Genomic DNA, 15366 nt, shown 5'->3' on the forward strand with positions numbered 1-15366 from the left:
GAGATTCCCTTGTCCTCAAGAAAGTTATCCATAGTACTATTTTTGAATTCAGTACCATGGTCACTTCTGATAGATCGTACTTTAACATTGTTTAGTACATCTATATTTTTTTATGAACGAAATAATTTCTTCAGGTGCTTCATTCTTGGATCTGAGAAAGAATACCCAAGTGTACCTGGCATACTCATCCACAATGACAAGTGTGAACTTCTTCCCAGCTAGGGATTGCACGTTGACTGGACCAAAGAGATCCATATGCAATAGCTGAAGAGGCGCAGTCACTGAAGAGATTTGCTTTGACTTGAAGCTAGCTCTTGTGTGTTTTCCTTTTTCACAAGTTCGCAAAGAGATTCCTTTGCAAACGAGTGTTGAGGAAGACCAGTGACAAGGTCATTTCTTGACAGCTTACTGAGTGTCTTGAAGTTGTGATGAGATAGCCGTTTGTGCCATAACCAGTTAATATCTGATGAGGCTTTGGAGAAAAAACAACTATTCTCGGTGAGAAAAGAATTCATGTTGATGATATAAACATTCTCTAGACGAGAACCGGTTAGAGAAACCTTATCATCTTTGTCAAGAATATGACAAGAATTAATTGAGAATTTAACCGTATAATCTTTATCACACAGTTGGTTGATGCTAAGAAGATTGTGCTTCAGTCCTTCAACGTATGCAATGCGTTTGAAAGTTGTTGTACCATTGGTTAATATACCAAAACCTTTGGTCTATCCTTTCCCATTTTCACCGAAGGTTACAGAAGGTCCTCTTTCTTCCTTGAAGTAAGTAAGAAGAGATTTATCTCCAGTCATATGTCTTGAACAGCCACTGTCCAAATACCATATGCCTTTGACATCCTGATTAGAAGAAGAAGATGGCTCAGGGGATGTAGACCCTTCAGAAGATCCTTCATCTGCATCTATGGCCATCAAGCAGACGTAGGCTTTATCCTCTTCATCTGAAGATGATTCATCGGATGATTCAGCCCAGTCATGCTCTTCACCAATAAGGCCTTTAGCCTTTCGCTGGTTGTTCTTCACCTTCTTGTACTTCTCCTTCAATTTTAAGTACTTTTCATCTTTAGTCCTGAAGGAGGAAGGAGCTTTAGAAGATGGCGTTGCAGTCTTCTTTGATCTGCATTCACCTGCAAAATGTCTGGGCCGGTGACAGTTGTAGCAGACAGTTGAAGCCTTGTCTATTCTTTCAGACTTTGGCTTCTCCCTGAGGGATAACTGAGGAGATCTGTGGAAGTTGCTCTTACTGGCGAATCTCCTGAATGACTTAGTCATGAGAGCCAGGGACTCATCAAAATATGTTAAATCAAATTCTGGAATATCCTCGGAAGAATCTATCTCCATGATGACCACGGGAGAAAGAGAAAAAACAAAAAGGGTAGAAGAAGTTTCAACTAAAGAAGCTTCAGAGATGAAAGCTAAAGGAGAGCTTTTCATTTCCCTGGATTCTCTTACAAGATTCATTTTCAGATGATGAGATTGCTCATGGTTAAGTAGAATCCCGTATAAAGTAAAAAGAGAAAGAGTGGACATGTCATTTGACATCTTGAGACACATGGAAAAGGTGTCCCAAGACTTAGGAAGGCATTCTAGAAACTTAGTCACAGTTTCAGAATTAGAATATTCCCTGCCGACAGCCCTTAGATCAATAAGAAGGCAGTTAAATCTCTGATGTACTTCAGACAGCGTCTTAGACTTTCCACAGAGAAAGCTTTCATATTGTCTTACTAGATTGATCTTTCTAGTCTCTTGAACCTGAGTGGTTCCTTCATATTGAACACAAAAAGAGTCCCACATGAATTTAGAGGTTTTGAGCTTCATCACTGAGTGATAAATCTCATCGGGAAGAGACATAGCTATTATAGACCGAGCACACGTGTCTATAGCTATCTTCTTCTTGTTTTCATTGCTCCACTGATGTGGAAGCTTTGGAATCTGTCGTTCAGGAATCACGGCAGTCATAGCTGTTGCTGGAACAGCCAGAGCAATAGCAAATGGAATATATGGTCCATTTTCTATGTAATGTGGATTTTCAGGGTCCACATCTTCCAGAAAGAGGGACATCCGGTTCTTCCAGAGACTAAAGTTGTACGGACAAACCGAGGAGGTTTGGCAAGAGAGCCATTATCTTTTGTGTGTGTTTGCAATTTGTAAAGCCATTTGTAAGCGGTAAAGTTATCTAAGAAAGGATATAAACTAATACAGAAAACATCTAAACACAAGGAAAGAAAGAAAACACTGCTCTGATACCACTTGTTGTCCCGTGAGGGTCTACAAGAAGAGAAACAGTTTATAGAAGGGGGGGATGAATACAAACACCGTATTTTCAAATTTAAAATATATATTGATAGAGAAGATCAATACATATTTTACAAGATTGTTTGCGGAAAGATAAGGTAGTAAAAACCTATCTAAACAATCTTTAGTTACACACACAGTCTTAGCAAGTACAAGAAAAGAAATTGCTATAAAGAAGATCCTTTACTTAAGCTAGAAAATGCTTGAAGTAAGAATTAGGGTTAGAGAGTGAGTTGTGGGCACTCTGCATGGAGAAGAAACACTTCTATTTATACCCAGTGCATTAAATGTTCATTTAATGCAATATGGTAGGGCTGAGTGCGTGTCAAGCCTTAAGAGGAAGACTTGTTCTTTGCTACAGTGAATAGTACAAAAAAAGTACTATTCATGAGCAGACATCCTTACCTAAAGTTGGTGGAGAATAGAGTCGACTAGTCGGCTCCGTACTGTACCAACTTTCATAAGGGTATGGGTTTTGTCCTTTGTGTACATAAGGACAAGACAACAACAATCGTGCTAAGCAAGCTTCCTTTGAGCATTGTATGCTGGAATGACCTAAAGGTCTCATCATCATACGCTGAAGCTTGAGCAATCTTCACACATATGTAGACAGACTTGTAATCACTGAATACCGCTTCAGATCACGTACTTGTCAGTCTCTAATCTTCAGTTTCAGTCTTCGACGTTTGCTGAAGGTTCTTTGGTGTGAGTGTTGTCTTCTTGAAGTATTGTTGTCTCTGATAGATTTACAATGCAAGTTCTTCAGCGATCACTTAACATACTCAGTGAAGATCGCTGGAACTGAAAATACAGAAACATAAATACAACGTACAAGTGAAAAGGGATTATCATCAAATCACTGAGAGAGAGGATCAACAGTTATGAATCCCAATACCTTCTCACTAATTGTGGATGCGGAGACGTAACATAACGGAATAATAATCGGCAACCAAAGGGGAAGGTTGTTGAGAAAAGAAGATGGGAAGGGCCTTCATCAAACTTTCGAGGGCCAAAAGCAGTAAAATATGATAGTAAAACTGAACAAAAGGTTGTGAGAAAGTCTGTACACAATGACGACAGGTTCATCAAGGTCAATGTAAGATAGACCCAAGGAAGTGTTATAAGTGTGGCGAAGCAGGCCATTTATCAAGGAGTTGCCCAGCCAATCGAATGTGTTTCAATTACAATTCCCCGGACCATATACGACCAAACTGTCCGTTGTTGAGAACTCCACAGTTGACAATGGGGAGTAATGTGTCGGGTACTCGGGGAAAACCTACTGTAACAAGAGGAGGGCAAGGAGGGGCATGGGGACGGTCCTTCTAGATGACGAAAAATGAGGCAGATGCATTGCCAGATGTAGTAACAGGTACCTTCCTTCTGAATTCTATACGTGCTAAGGTGTTATTTGACTCTGGTGCAAACTTTCCTTTGTGTCACCATCGTTTGCTCAAATTACATGTTTGAATTCTATGTTACTTGATGACGAATTAGTAGTTGATACTGCTAATAGTCAAGAATCTGTTATTAGTGTATTCAATAACTGTGTTATTGTTATTGAGGGGTGTGAGCTACCGATTTGGTTATCTCTTATGCCGATGAAAGAATTTGATGTAGTAGTGGGTATGGATTGGTTGGCAGAGTATCAGGCCATAATTGTTTGGAATAAGAAAATGTTTAGAATCATTTTGCCAGACCAAGGAACAGTTGTTATTTATGGTGATCGTCAGAGTCACCATACTAGTCTTTTAACTATGATAAAAGCCTGAAAGTGCATCCAAAGGAAGTGTTAGGGATGTTTAGCATATGTGATTGATGTGAAGAAAGAGAAAGGAAAACAAGAATTAATTCTGATCGTTAATGAATACCCAGAAGTCTTTCCAGAAGACTTGTCTGGATTACCGCCGGACAGAGTTATCGAGTTCAAAATAGATCTTTTACCAGGGGCAGCACCGGTAGCCAAGGCGTCGTACCAATTGGCTCCATCAGAACTAAAGGAATTAGTTGCTCAGCTGAAGGATTTAACTGATAAAGGATTCATTATACCCAGCACTTCACCTTAGGGTGCTCCAGTCTTATTTGTTAAAAAGAAATATGGATCTATGTGAATGTGTATATATTAATGTGAATTGAATAAGCTGACAATTAAAAACAAGTATCCTTTGCCAAGGATTGATGACTTGTTTGATCAGCTGGTGGGAGCAAGTTATTTCTCCAAAATTGACTTAAGGTCGGGGTATCATCAGCTAAAGGTCAGAGAGGAAGACATCGCTACAACAGCTTTCCAAACTAGGTACGGGCATCATGAATTACTAGTTATGTCATTCGGCTTAACTACTGCGCCCGCGGCCTTTATGGATTTGATGAAAAGGGTATGTAAGCATTATCTTGATAAATTTGTTTTTGTATTTATGATATTCTTATATACTTTAAAACTGAATAGGAGCACGCAGAACATCTTCGTTTGATACTGGAACTTCTAAAAAGGGAAAAGCTATATGAAAAGTTATCCAAATGTTAATTCTGGTTAAGGGAAGTTCAGTTTTTGGGTCATATTATAACGGAAGCAGGGGTGAAGGTAGATCCAGCCAAAATAGAAACGGTTGAAAAGTGGGAGGACCCGAAAACTCCTTCTAAAATTCGAAGCTTTTTGGGATTGGAATGCTATTATCGTAAGTTCATTCAACACTTTTCTAAGATAGCCATGCCATTGACCAAATTGACTCGAAAGAACGTCAAATTTCAATGGGAAGAAGAACATCAAACAGCCTTTCAACTATTAAGAGATCATCTCTGCAGCGCCCCGGTGCTAACCTTAACAGATGGATCATAAGATTTTGTAGTATACAATGACGCCTCAAATCTGGGATTGGGATGTGTTTTGATGCAAAGAGAAAGAGTGATTTCTTATGCGTCAAGGCAACTGAAAGATCATGAGAAGCAGTATCCAACTCACGTTATGGAACTGGCCGCGATGGTGTTTGCGTTGAAAATATGGAGACATTATCTTCTGGGAACAAAGTGCCAGATTTTTACTGATCATAAAAGTCTGCAGCATTTGTTCAGCCAGAAAGAATTAAATATGCGGCAGCGTCGGTTGATTGAACTCGTTAATTATTATAATTGTGAAATCCTCTACCACCCAGGGAAAGCCAATGTGGTAGCAGACGCATTGAGTAGAAAAGAAAGGAGTGGGACTATTAAAGCTGTGGCGATGAGAATAAATTTAACCCCTGATACTCATGAAGAAATTCTGAGATACCAGAAAGAAGATTTCATCAAATCAGAAAGGTTGGGTAAGATGATTTCAACTTTGGAACCGAACAATGAAGGAATTTTGTGCTTTCAAGGATGAATCTGGGTACCATGTTTTGGGGATATCCAGAATGTTATTCTGAATGAAAGTCACAAATCTCGTTACTCTATTCATTCAGGTGTTAATAAGATGTATAGAGAACTGAAACCTTTTTATTGGTGGCCCGGATTGAAGAATGATATAGCTAGATATGTGGAACAATGTATAACATGTCTACAAATTAAGATTGAACATCAAAAGTCGTATGGAAGTCTTCAATCTTTGAAGGTTCTTGTGTGGAAGTGGGATCACATTACCATGGATTTCGTCATAAAGTTACCTCGAACTCCAAAAGGGTATGACGTGATTTGGGTAGTTGTTGATCGTCTATCTAAATCTGCGCATTTTCTATCCATAAGAGAGGGATACTCTTTAGAAATGCTAGCATAGATTTATATTAAAGAGATTGTAACCAGACACGGTGTTCCACTATCTATTATCCTTGATAGAGATAGTCGTTTCACTTCAATGTTTTGGGAGAGTCTTCAGAAATCTCTAGGGTCTGAAATCCGACTAAGCACAACTATCATCCGAAAACTGACAGATAAAGTGAACAAACTATTCAGACTCTTGAAGATATGTTGAGAAGTTGTATTTTAGACTTCGGGGGATCGTGGGAAGATCATTTGCCGTTAATAGAGTTTGCTTATAATAACAACTACCATTCCAGCATCCAAGCAGCACCATATGAAGTATTGTATGGACGCAAATGTCGAACGCCCTTGTGTTGGAATGAGGTAGGTGAAAGGTATTTGACGGGTCCTGAGATTGTTCAAGAAACTTCAGAAAAGATTGAACAGATCCGGGAAAGAATCAGAGCAGCACAAGACCGCCAGAAAAGTTATGCTGACAATCGTCGAAAACCGATTGAGTTTTGTGTAGGTGATCTTGTGATGTAGAAAGTTTCTCCATAGAAGGGTGTTATTAGATTTGGAAAGAAAGGTAAGCTCAGTCCGAGATATGTTGGGCCGTTCAAAATATATAAATGAATTGGGCCGGTGGCATACCGGTTACAGCTACCAAAAGAACTAAGTTTGATCCATAATACTTTCCATGTGTCGAACCTGCAGAAATGTTTAGCTGATCCGAGTCTAGCTATGCCGCTTTCTGAGATCAAACTGGATAGTAAACTAAACTTTGTGGAAACACCAAAAGATGTGATTGACCGAAAGATCAGGGTGCTAAGAAACAAAGAGATCAGTTTGGTTAAGGTACAGTGGTAGCTTCACAAGGGGTCAGAGGCAACCTGGGAATTATAATCAGAAGTGAGAACAGAATATCCGTGGCTCTTTGATTAAAGGAATTCTGGGACGGAATTCTTTTGAGGGGTGGATAATGTGATAACCAAATCTTGGTTATCACCCGAGGTAATTAATACATGATTATTGTTATATGATTACATGAACGCATGATAAATTATTATATTTGATCATGTTGGTATGTGAAATTATATGCATAAATGTGTATGCAAAAGGTGGTATGCATTAAATTTGTGTGCATAATAATATGTGTATATATGTATATATATATATATAATTAAGCATATGCATGATATATGCATGAATGAGTGTATGCATGGGTATATGTTAGTGTGAATGCATGCATGTGAAGGAGGCGGTTTAGCCACCATCTTGTTTTGGAAAGGTATAAAAGGAGGGTTTAGCCTCCATTTCATTCTTCTTGCTATTTTGAGATCATAAGTGAGTGATTTAAGAGAAGGGATTGATCAGATTGCTTATTGACAAGATTTCAAAGTTGATTTTCAAAAAGGGATTCAAAGGTGAGTGGTTAAAAATATTTTTAATCTCTTTGAAATATATAACTGATTGTGTTATGAATATATCATTTGTTTTTGCATGAAAATCGGTCAAGTGTTATACGGATTGAATTTAAACCGGATAAGGGCTTGACCGGATTGAACTTAAACCGGATATAGAGTTGTCCGATTTAAGAAAACCGCTTGATGTGTTGACTGATTTATAGATAAACCGGACAAAGTTTGAGTTAGGTTGACCGGATTGTGTTGTCCAGATTAAAAAATCGGACAAAGACCTTTGATGTCATCCAGATTTATAAATCGGTTGTAAGGGACAAAGTGTTGTCCGGATTGGTTAATCGGACAACTTGAATAGTGTTGTACGGATTGGTTAAACCGGCCAAGGCTTGACCAGAAATGAAGTCCGGCCAAGTCTGTGTTGACCTGATTTCTGTATTGATTTATGTGTTGTTCATATAATCATCATTTTTAAATTCTTTTAAAAAGAATGGGAATTTTTGATAAAGATGATTCTGAACTGATGATATTCCATTGGGACATTTATGACTGTGGTCTGTTCTATATGGAATTATTTTGCTAAAAGTCTTGATGAGGAAATAAGGGTGGCATATCAAGGAGAGATGTATCATGAGATAAGGGTGGCATATCAAGGAGAGATGTACCATGGGATAAGGGTGGCATATCAAGGAGAGGTGTACCTTTGGATGTAAGGGTGTCATTTGTATGAGTGGTATGTAATATAACTCTTACTATTATATCCTTTAAGATTATTGTGATTTGGAATCTTTATTTCTTTGTGATTTAAAGATTTAGAATCAGAGTTCTTATTAGAAATCATAGTATGAATGTTATTAAGAAGGGGATAACAGGTTTGGCTTGGAACTTTGAATAAACCTTGTGTTATTTTAAAAAGGTTTAAAAGTGGCATTATGATAAACCTGGTTGGTTCAAACTTATGTGGGTTTGAGGTTTGTTATTTGAAAAGCTGAATGCGTGGCTTTGAAAAGTGGAAAGGTACTGGTCATATATTATACTTGTTCATATTTTGTCTTATATATGAAAAGTATTTTAAATAAAGTTTTGGTGATTCTCACTCTGCAATGACATAAAAAGAGATCTCACTAGACCTTTCGGTCTAACCCTTATTTTGTGATTTTAAATATGTATTGCAGGAGGTGCAGACAGTAAGGGGAATGGGAAAATGTAATATTTTTTCCTCTATGCATATTTGCTGGAAGATTTGGCTATGACATGTATAGTTTTGGTTTAATGAAAGTTGAATAGTACAAGATCTGTATTTGGAATTTTTGGACCATGTATTCTATAATAGTAGATTCTTGTACTGAGGGACCAATGTGGTGTATAAACATGTATTTCTTATGTATGAAGTATATGTTACATGCAATTTGTGGCATGGGGTGTTACAGTGATATTGATGGTGTTGTATCAAAAACTTGTACATCATGCTTTATGAGTTGCAATTAAGATATCTTTGAAATTCCTGCGTAAAATGGTTCTACCTTGTGATTAAATACTTGTACTTAAGACTTTTGGTCTAAATGCTTATTAATGTAGTGTTGATAAAGTTATATATAGTTTTATATATTTGTGAATTCAAATTTCCTTTATCGAATAATAAAAATGGAGTTAAAAAAGTAGGAAATAAAAGGGTTAGCAATTAATGAGTTCATTGTATATTAAAAATTAATCAAAATAATGAGGAAAAAGATATATAAGATAAAAAATTTCTCAATTGAACAACCTTTTGGTTCTTCCTTTAATATATATATATATATATATATATAGAGAGAGAGAGAGAGAGAGAGAGAAAGATTTAAATACCCAATTTCTAATAAGTTCAATCTATATTAAAAGAAAATACAATGACTTAATTATTGAACAGAAAAAAGTTCAACAACTAATTCAAAAGAAACAGTTTCTTTAGTTTTCTGAACTTTTCTTTCATATAAATTCAATACAAATGATTTTTATAAATATCTCATTCATTAAAATAATTAATTAATCATAATAATTAACTTTTGGATTACCCTAATTTAAGCATTTTAAAATGATTACGATGAGACTTTAATTTTAATACATATATATATAATATAACTAGTTGTGTACCCGCGTAATGAGGCATGATGTAAATTGAAGAGGAAAATTTACAACCTAATAGCTTATCAAATTTATATTAAAATGCAATTCCACCGGCTAAATTGATTGTTTAAGATAGTTCGGTAGAGGCTTTGTCTGCATATCCAACCACGTATTGTTCGATTGAACCACCTCCTCTAACAAAAACTTTCTTTGACACTGAATCCCTTGGCAACCACTTAGACAAGATCCTCTGACTGGCTTACATGTATTCCTACCACCCCTTCATTGGCCACTGACGGGTGTCGAGTCCGACAAATAATAGAGTTTTATAAAATAAGCCTATTATCTCTAAAACACACTTGTAATAGCGATAAGTAGGCTTGTCTCCTCAGTGACTCGGTGTTAACCGTGAGTCCAAGACGTAACCGTGCGCAAATTCATTAACTATAAATCACTATATATAAAAGGTGGGGGGGTGGATGATTTATAAACAGCCTAAATATGCAAAATAAATTGGAAACTTTAAACACTAATAAAAACAAGATTAGCAATGAGCATCAATCAACTAATCCTTTGGATTATATATCATCGACTCATTCAATCCATTTTCTCAAAAGAAACCAAGTTGGTTAGGACATCGACACGCGTCAATATTTTGTTCGTTATAAAAGCATGATCAGTCTTGAACGCTCTACGACTAACCTCTAATTAGCTAATCAAACCTAGTCACGGACTTAGAATTTAATTTCCAATTGCATTAACGTCAAACAAACCCAACACTAATCGACAATCAAGCGCCGATTGTTTAAATTAGATTATACGATCTTACAACATCATCATTTAGCATAAATGTCAAATGTGTGTCGTGTGCTACTTCAATAAACCGAAAAGCAATTACGGAYTTAAARGTTTATCTAGCAACTCGAAATTGAATTAGACATAACAAGGGATCCTACTCAAAATATCCAACTCAAAACGATAAGCATTCAACTCTAAAATCGCATAAATAGCTTCAAATGAGATTAAAATTGACGTAAGTCTCAACAAATCCAAATTCAAAGTAATCACATGCTCATTACTAGAAATAGAAAATCAGCAACTCATAACTCTATTTTGAAACAAAAATCGAACTCACAGATAGTAGAAAGCAGTAGACCAGGAAGAACCTTAATTTGAGAAATCCMAAATTRACTCTAAAATCTGGAAATCGATTTCAGATTCTTCAAGTTCGGTCCTTTCTTGGCTTCCAGTTTTCTGTTATTGCTACTCGATTTCTGCTGCTGCWCCCTCTTCCTCAATCGAACAGCCCCTTTTTGCTGTCCTTCTTGACTCCCTTTTCTCCTCCAATCGACAGCCCTCGATAGACAAGTTCTGTTGATTTCTCTCCCAATCGACCGGGCTGCTGCTTCCTCTCTCTTCAATCCACAGCCTCTCGATGACAGCTTCGACCGACTGCTGTCCTTCTATTTCGACAGCCTCTGTTTACAGCCCCCTTCGACAGACTGCTTCTTCCCCTTGCGAGTTCTTTTTTTTTTTCAGCTTTTATCGACAGCCTTCTCCTTGATTTCTCCTTCTCGACCGACTTACTACTGCCTCTCGCCTCCAATTGACCGGTTCTGTCTTGCTTCTCTCTATCGACAGCCCTTGTTGTCACTCTCGATTCTGCTGCCTCTCTCGATGACAGCCCCTTTCGATTTACCGCCCCCTTGACCGACTGCTCTCTCCACCTTTTCTTCAATTGACAGCCCCTCTTCCTTTTTAATCGATCCACGTCTCCCATCTCTACCCACGCAAGACTGCCCACGATCTCCTGTTTTGTCTCTCGCTACCCATGTCTCTCTCTCTCTCGCTGCCGATTTCTTCCTCCCGGCTGCTGATTTAGGCAGCAACTTGGGTTTGCTTTTTGGGCTGCCTTTTTTGGCCTGATTTTGGGCTGTTTGAAGACAGCTTCTTTGTTGTTTGGACCCAAAAAAAACAAAACACATAATCAACACATTTTTCTCACCTTTAATAGCCTCATGTAGTTAGATTAATCTTAAATTAAATTGGCCCTTTTTAAGCATATATTTAACATTAATTGTAAGGTACTTTGACATAAAAAATGTATATATTTGTGCTTATCAAATTCCCCCACACTTAGATCATTGTCCGTCCCGGCAATGACTTGAGTTAACACGTAGTTATAAAAATCGAATCTAACGAGAATGTCAACACATATAGCATATCATGAGTTTGAGATTTGCATCAAAGCATTGAAAAGAGGATGCACACGCAATCAAGTAGACACAAACTAATCTCGAGAACTCTCACGAATGGGATTAACGAAGCAACACTCGATTCACTCCTTGGGTTAAAGTGTATCGCTCCAATCGTCAATGTCTAGCATGTACCTACCATATACTTGAAAAGTCTCCCACTCTCCACTACTTGGATAAAATACATGCTTATAAATCAAAAGGTCTTAAAAAGTGTAACGAAAACAAGGCTTGGGGTACGGTAGGGAAATATTTAGGAAAAGTGACTAAGACCTAACACCAACGAAGAATTCGGCTACTCAAACACACTTTATTTTTATTTTTATTTTCACAAAGGACTTTTGTATCCATCTTTGAAGCTCATTCCTTTTCGGACGATAGTGAATAGAGATAAAACGCTTATATTCAACCATATCGTCATTTTCGTCGTCTATTTTTATTTTTTATTGACGACGTAATTTTGCTTTTCACATATGTATATATATATATATATATGTGTATATATATTTTCTTTTTGAATTTTTCTCTTCTTTTTCATTCTTCCCTTTCATTTTTTTTTTCTTTTTTTTTACTTTTTTTTTCTAGTATTCTCCAACATATAACTACAACTTCTTTTTGAGCATACAGGAAAACCGGGACTACTCCATTGGTGATTGGTCGGGTRAGTTGTGTTTGGATTAGTTCATGATGTGTGTAACATACCCTTGACTAACCTTGCTCAATTATCATATTTTGTATGTTCATTGGCTTGAAAATGAGTATTATGTAATTGAAAGTGTTTAAAGTAGGTTGTTGTAATGGAAAAGAATTCTAAGTGTTAAACATGTCATGTTTCGATATGGTTTTGAGCGTTGGGTTCTAACGAAAGATGTTATCTGCAATTTGAAGGTTTGAAACTAGGTTTAGAATCATTTAGGAGGTGTTAGAAGTGTTGGAGAAATTTTACGCGATTCCGATCAAAAAGTCAAATCTTAGAATTAAGTAAAGTAAATGTCTAAGTTACGAATAAGTAAAATTGCTTTTATTTTTGGAAGATCTTTTCTGAAATATTTTTATTGAAAGTTGTAGATTATCTCGTTACGAACGCGTAGGCGAAAACCTCATCGAAAACGGAGTTCTGAGCAAAAAGTTATGCCATTTTTAGTGTTTAGTAGTCAAAAATGGGTACCCAACCGGGTCAAACCCGACCCAACTCGGGTTTTAGCTAATAAAACAYGATTTTTGACCCATTAAGACCCCATTTCAGCTACTGCCTTCTCTAAGAAAATTTAGGTGCGATTCTTATCAATGGAGACCAAATCTAACTTCATACTAAGGAGATTAACATCAATCTTGAAGGATTAAGCATCAATTTGAAGGTAAATCTCATCCTTATTCTTGTTCTTGAAGTTGCATCAARTATGATAGTATTTGGGTGAGATAAGCTTAATGCATGTTTAAAATAAGTGAAGAAATCATGAATTGATGCTTAGATTATGATTATACATTCGTTGGTTCCTTGATTCCATGATTGATKTGCAAGAAATGGTAAGRAAATTTGACTTTTGYTATATAAAGATGRGTTTTGGTGAAATTGGTAGAGATGGGTGAATGCAYCAWGGTTTCTTGTTAATTTTACCTTGATAATGATAAATTTAAGTTAACATCTRAATTTGGTTAGGATTGGAATGGAATTGGATACTTAATTGGACAAAGGTGAGATTTTTGGAGTTTGAAAACCATGTTAYTGCACTGTTTTAAAAAAMATCATATCAAATYATAGAAAAATCARAAAAATATGAGSTCAGTGGCATCGGAAAGCTAGGAATGTCTACTTTGTTTCRTATTTGTACATCGAAATMTAATTCCAACTATAGGATGRCTAAACAGYGTYATCTTTTCAGTGCGGTTAAGCTGATATTTGACAGCCTTCTGCTGTTATACTATAAAATTCATAGAAMATTRTAGAAAWATCCTAAAAATCAATAMAAATAGGCTCTASAAAGGTATGAGAAAGGGCTACAATTCATAWTTGGAAGTCATTTGAYGATTTTGAGTTTAAGGYGGGAAAAACAGGTCTGSAAGTWGGTGCTGTAAGGAGAAAAACAAARTAGAATGCTTGAATTAAAAAGGGTTAAATATGTGTTATTRTTGTGCATTGCTAATGGAGATCTATRTATGAASTCCAGGTGGTATTTAAGCRTAWTTGAAGGCCTTGGAAGTGTTCTCCAATCATTGAACAAGAGTTGGGATTCAWCTTTTYGGTTTGGCTTTCGRTTTGATTAACCGAACTTATTGAACAACATTGTGAGTTTATGTGGAGATATGTGTTACTTTATGGTTATATATGCTTATATGCTTTACTTTTCTTCCATGAATCATGTTAGATCTTGGATATCCCCTTGAATTGTCAAATTGCTTCTTTTGATCTTTGTGATGTGTTTTGGGCGCCGATTGTCGATATTCCATGGAGTCCGGTGAGACAATCAGAGGGGCTGCCGTACGCACTGTCCAGTGGGGGTCAGGGGGTGAGTATAGGTCTTTGGTGCAATCCGGGAGAGGAAGGACGGATTCGGTGCCAAGTCTTATGAGTTGTGTGAAAGTTAATTGGTATTTGAACTTACATGATCTCGAAAAGAATAATGTTGATCGTATCGATGTTTTCTTGATGATTCCCTCGTTGAAAGTACTTTTTATACATAACTTTGTGTGGTATAATTACAATGTTTCTTTGGTACTATGCAAACTTGCTTTCGAGTACTTCTTCGTTTCCTAGTATGTATGCTATATAATGCTTTGTAATCGCATATTTTCACATGAATTCACTAAGCTTTATAGCTTACCCTTTTAGTGGTTTTAACCTTTCAGGGATATTGGGCAAAAGTTAGAACAAGGTCGAGTGATCGATAGGAATTTGCAGGTGAAGGCTGCTTTTGGTTTAGGTATATATAAATATGTATATTAAACTTTTGGGATTGTAAATAGTTAGTATGTTTCGGGTAGACATGTCCCCGATGATCACGTTATGTAAAATTTAAGTATTAAATTATGTGTCTTGGGCTCTATATCGTTATCCCGTAATTTGAGKTTTTTTTTAAAACTAAATTAATTTAATGGTGGTTCGGTAATTGTTTGTTATGTAACCGTGGTGTTACCAATATGGTATCAGAGCAGTGGTTTAAGTGAACTAGGTATCTATATCGGTATCTAGACTTAAACTAGGCGTTGATGTTATATAGTAACTAAGCAATGATTTATACGGGATATGGACCATTAAGAGAGACCAAAGTTAGGTAAGGGACCATGGATAGGATGTTGTTTAATACTCTATATGTTTTAATACTCTCTATATGTATACACCTTTTAGGACGATGGCTGATGATGATGTTGTTAGTCACACTCCAACAAACCCTAATGTTGGAGAAAACGATCCCGACCTCAACCTGAATGAGGATGCTACACCGTTGTCTCCCCGTAGTGAACGCTTAATGAAACGACTTACGACTTTCGTTCAACAAACTTTTGAACATCATAAGCATGACATTGAAAAGGGTAAAGAGAAAGAGTTGGGTGGTCTCTCAAAACCCAAAT

The 15366-nt window shown here is 36.7% G+C and overlaps 1 protein-coding gene across 1 annotated transcript in view; it reads left to right on the top strand.

Annotated features, from left to right (window-relative positions):
- The first annotated feature begins 15146 nt into the window (after positions 1-15146).
- The window catches only part of LOC112506089, a 2303-nt gene continuing 2083 nt past the window's right edge, over positions 15147-15366 (top strand). Inside the window, exon 1 of the mRNA XM_025110119.1 lies at positions 15147-15327. Within this exon, the coding sequence (XP_024965887.1) occupies positions 15147-15327 (181 nt within the window). The remainder of the gene's footprint in view (positions 15328-15366) is intronic.

This window comes from Cynara cardunculus (assembly GCF_001531365.2).
Source record: "Cynara cardunculus var. scolymus isolate 2C chromosome LG 2, CcrdV1, whole genome shotgun sequence".
In the NCBI taxonomy this organism is placed as follows: domain Eukaryota; kingdom Viridiplantae; phylum Streptophyta; class Magnoliopsida; order Asterales; family Asteraceae; genus Cynara; species Cynara cardunculus.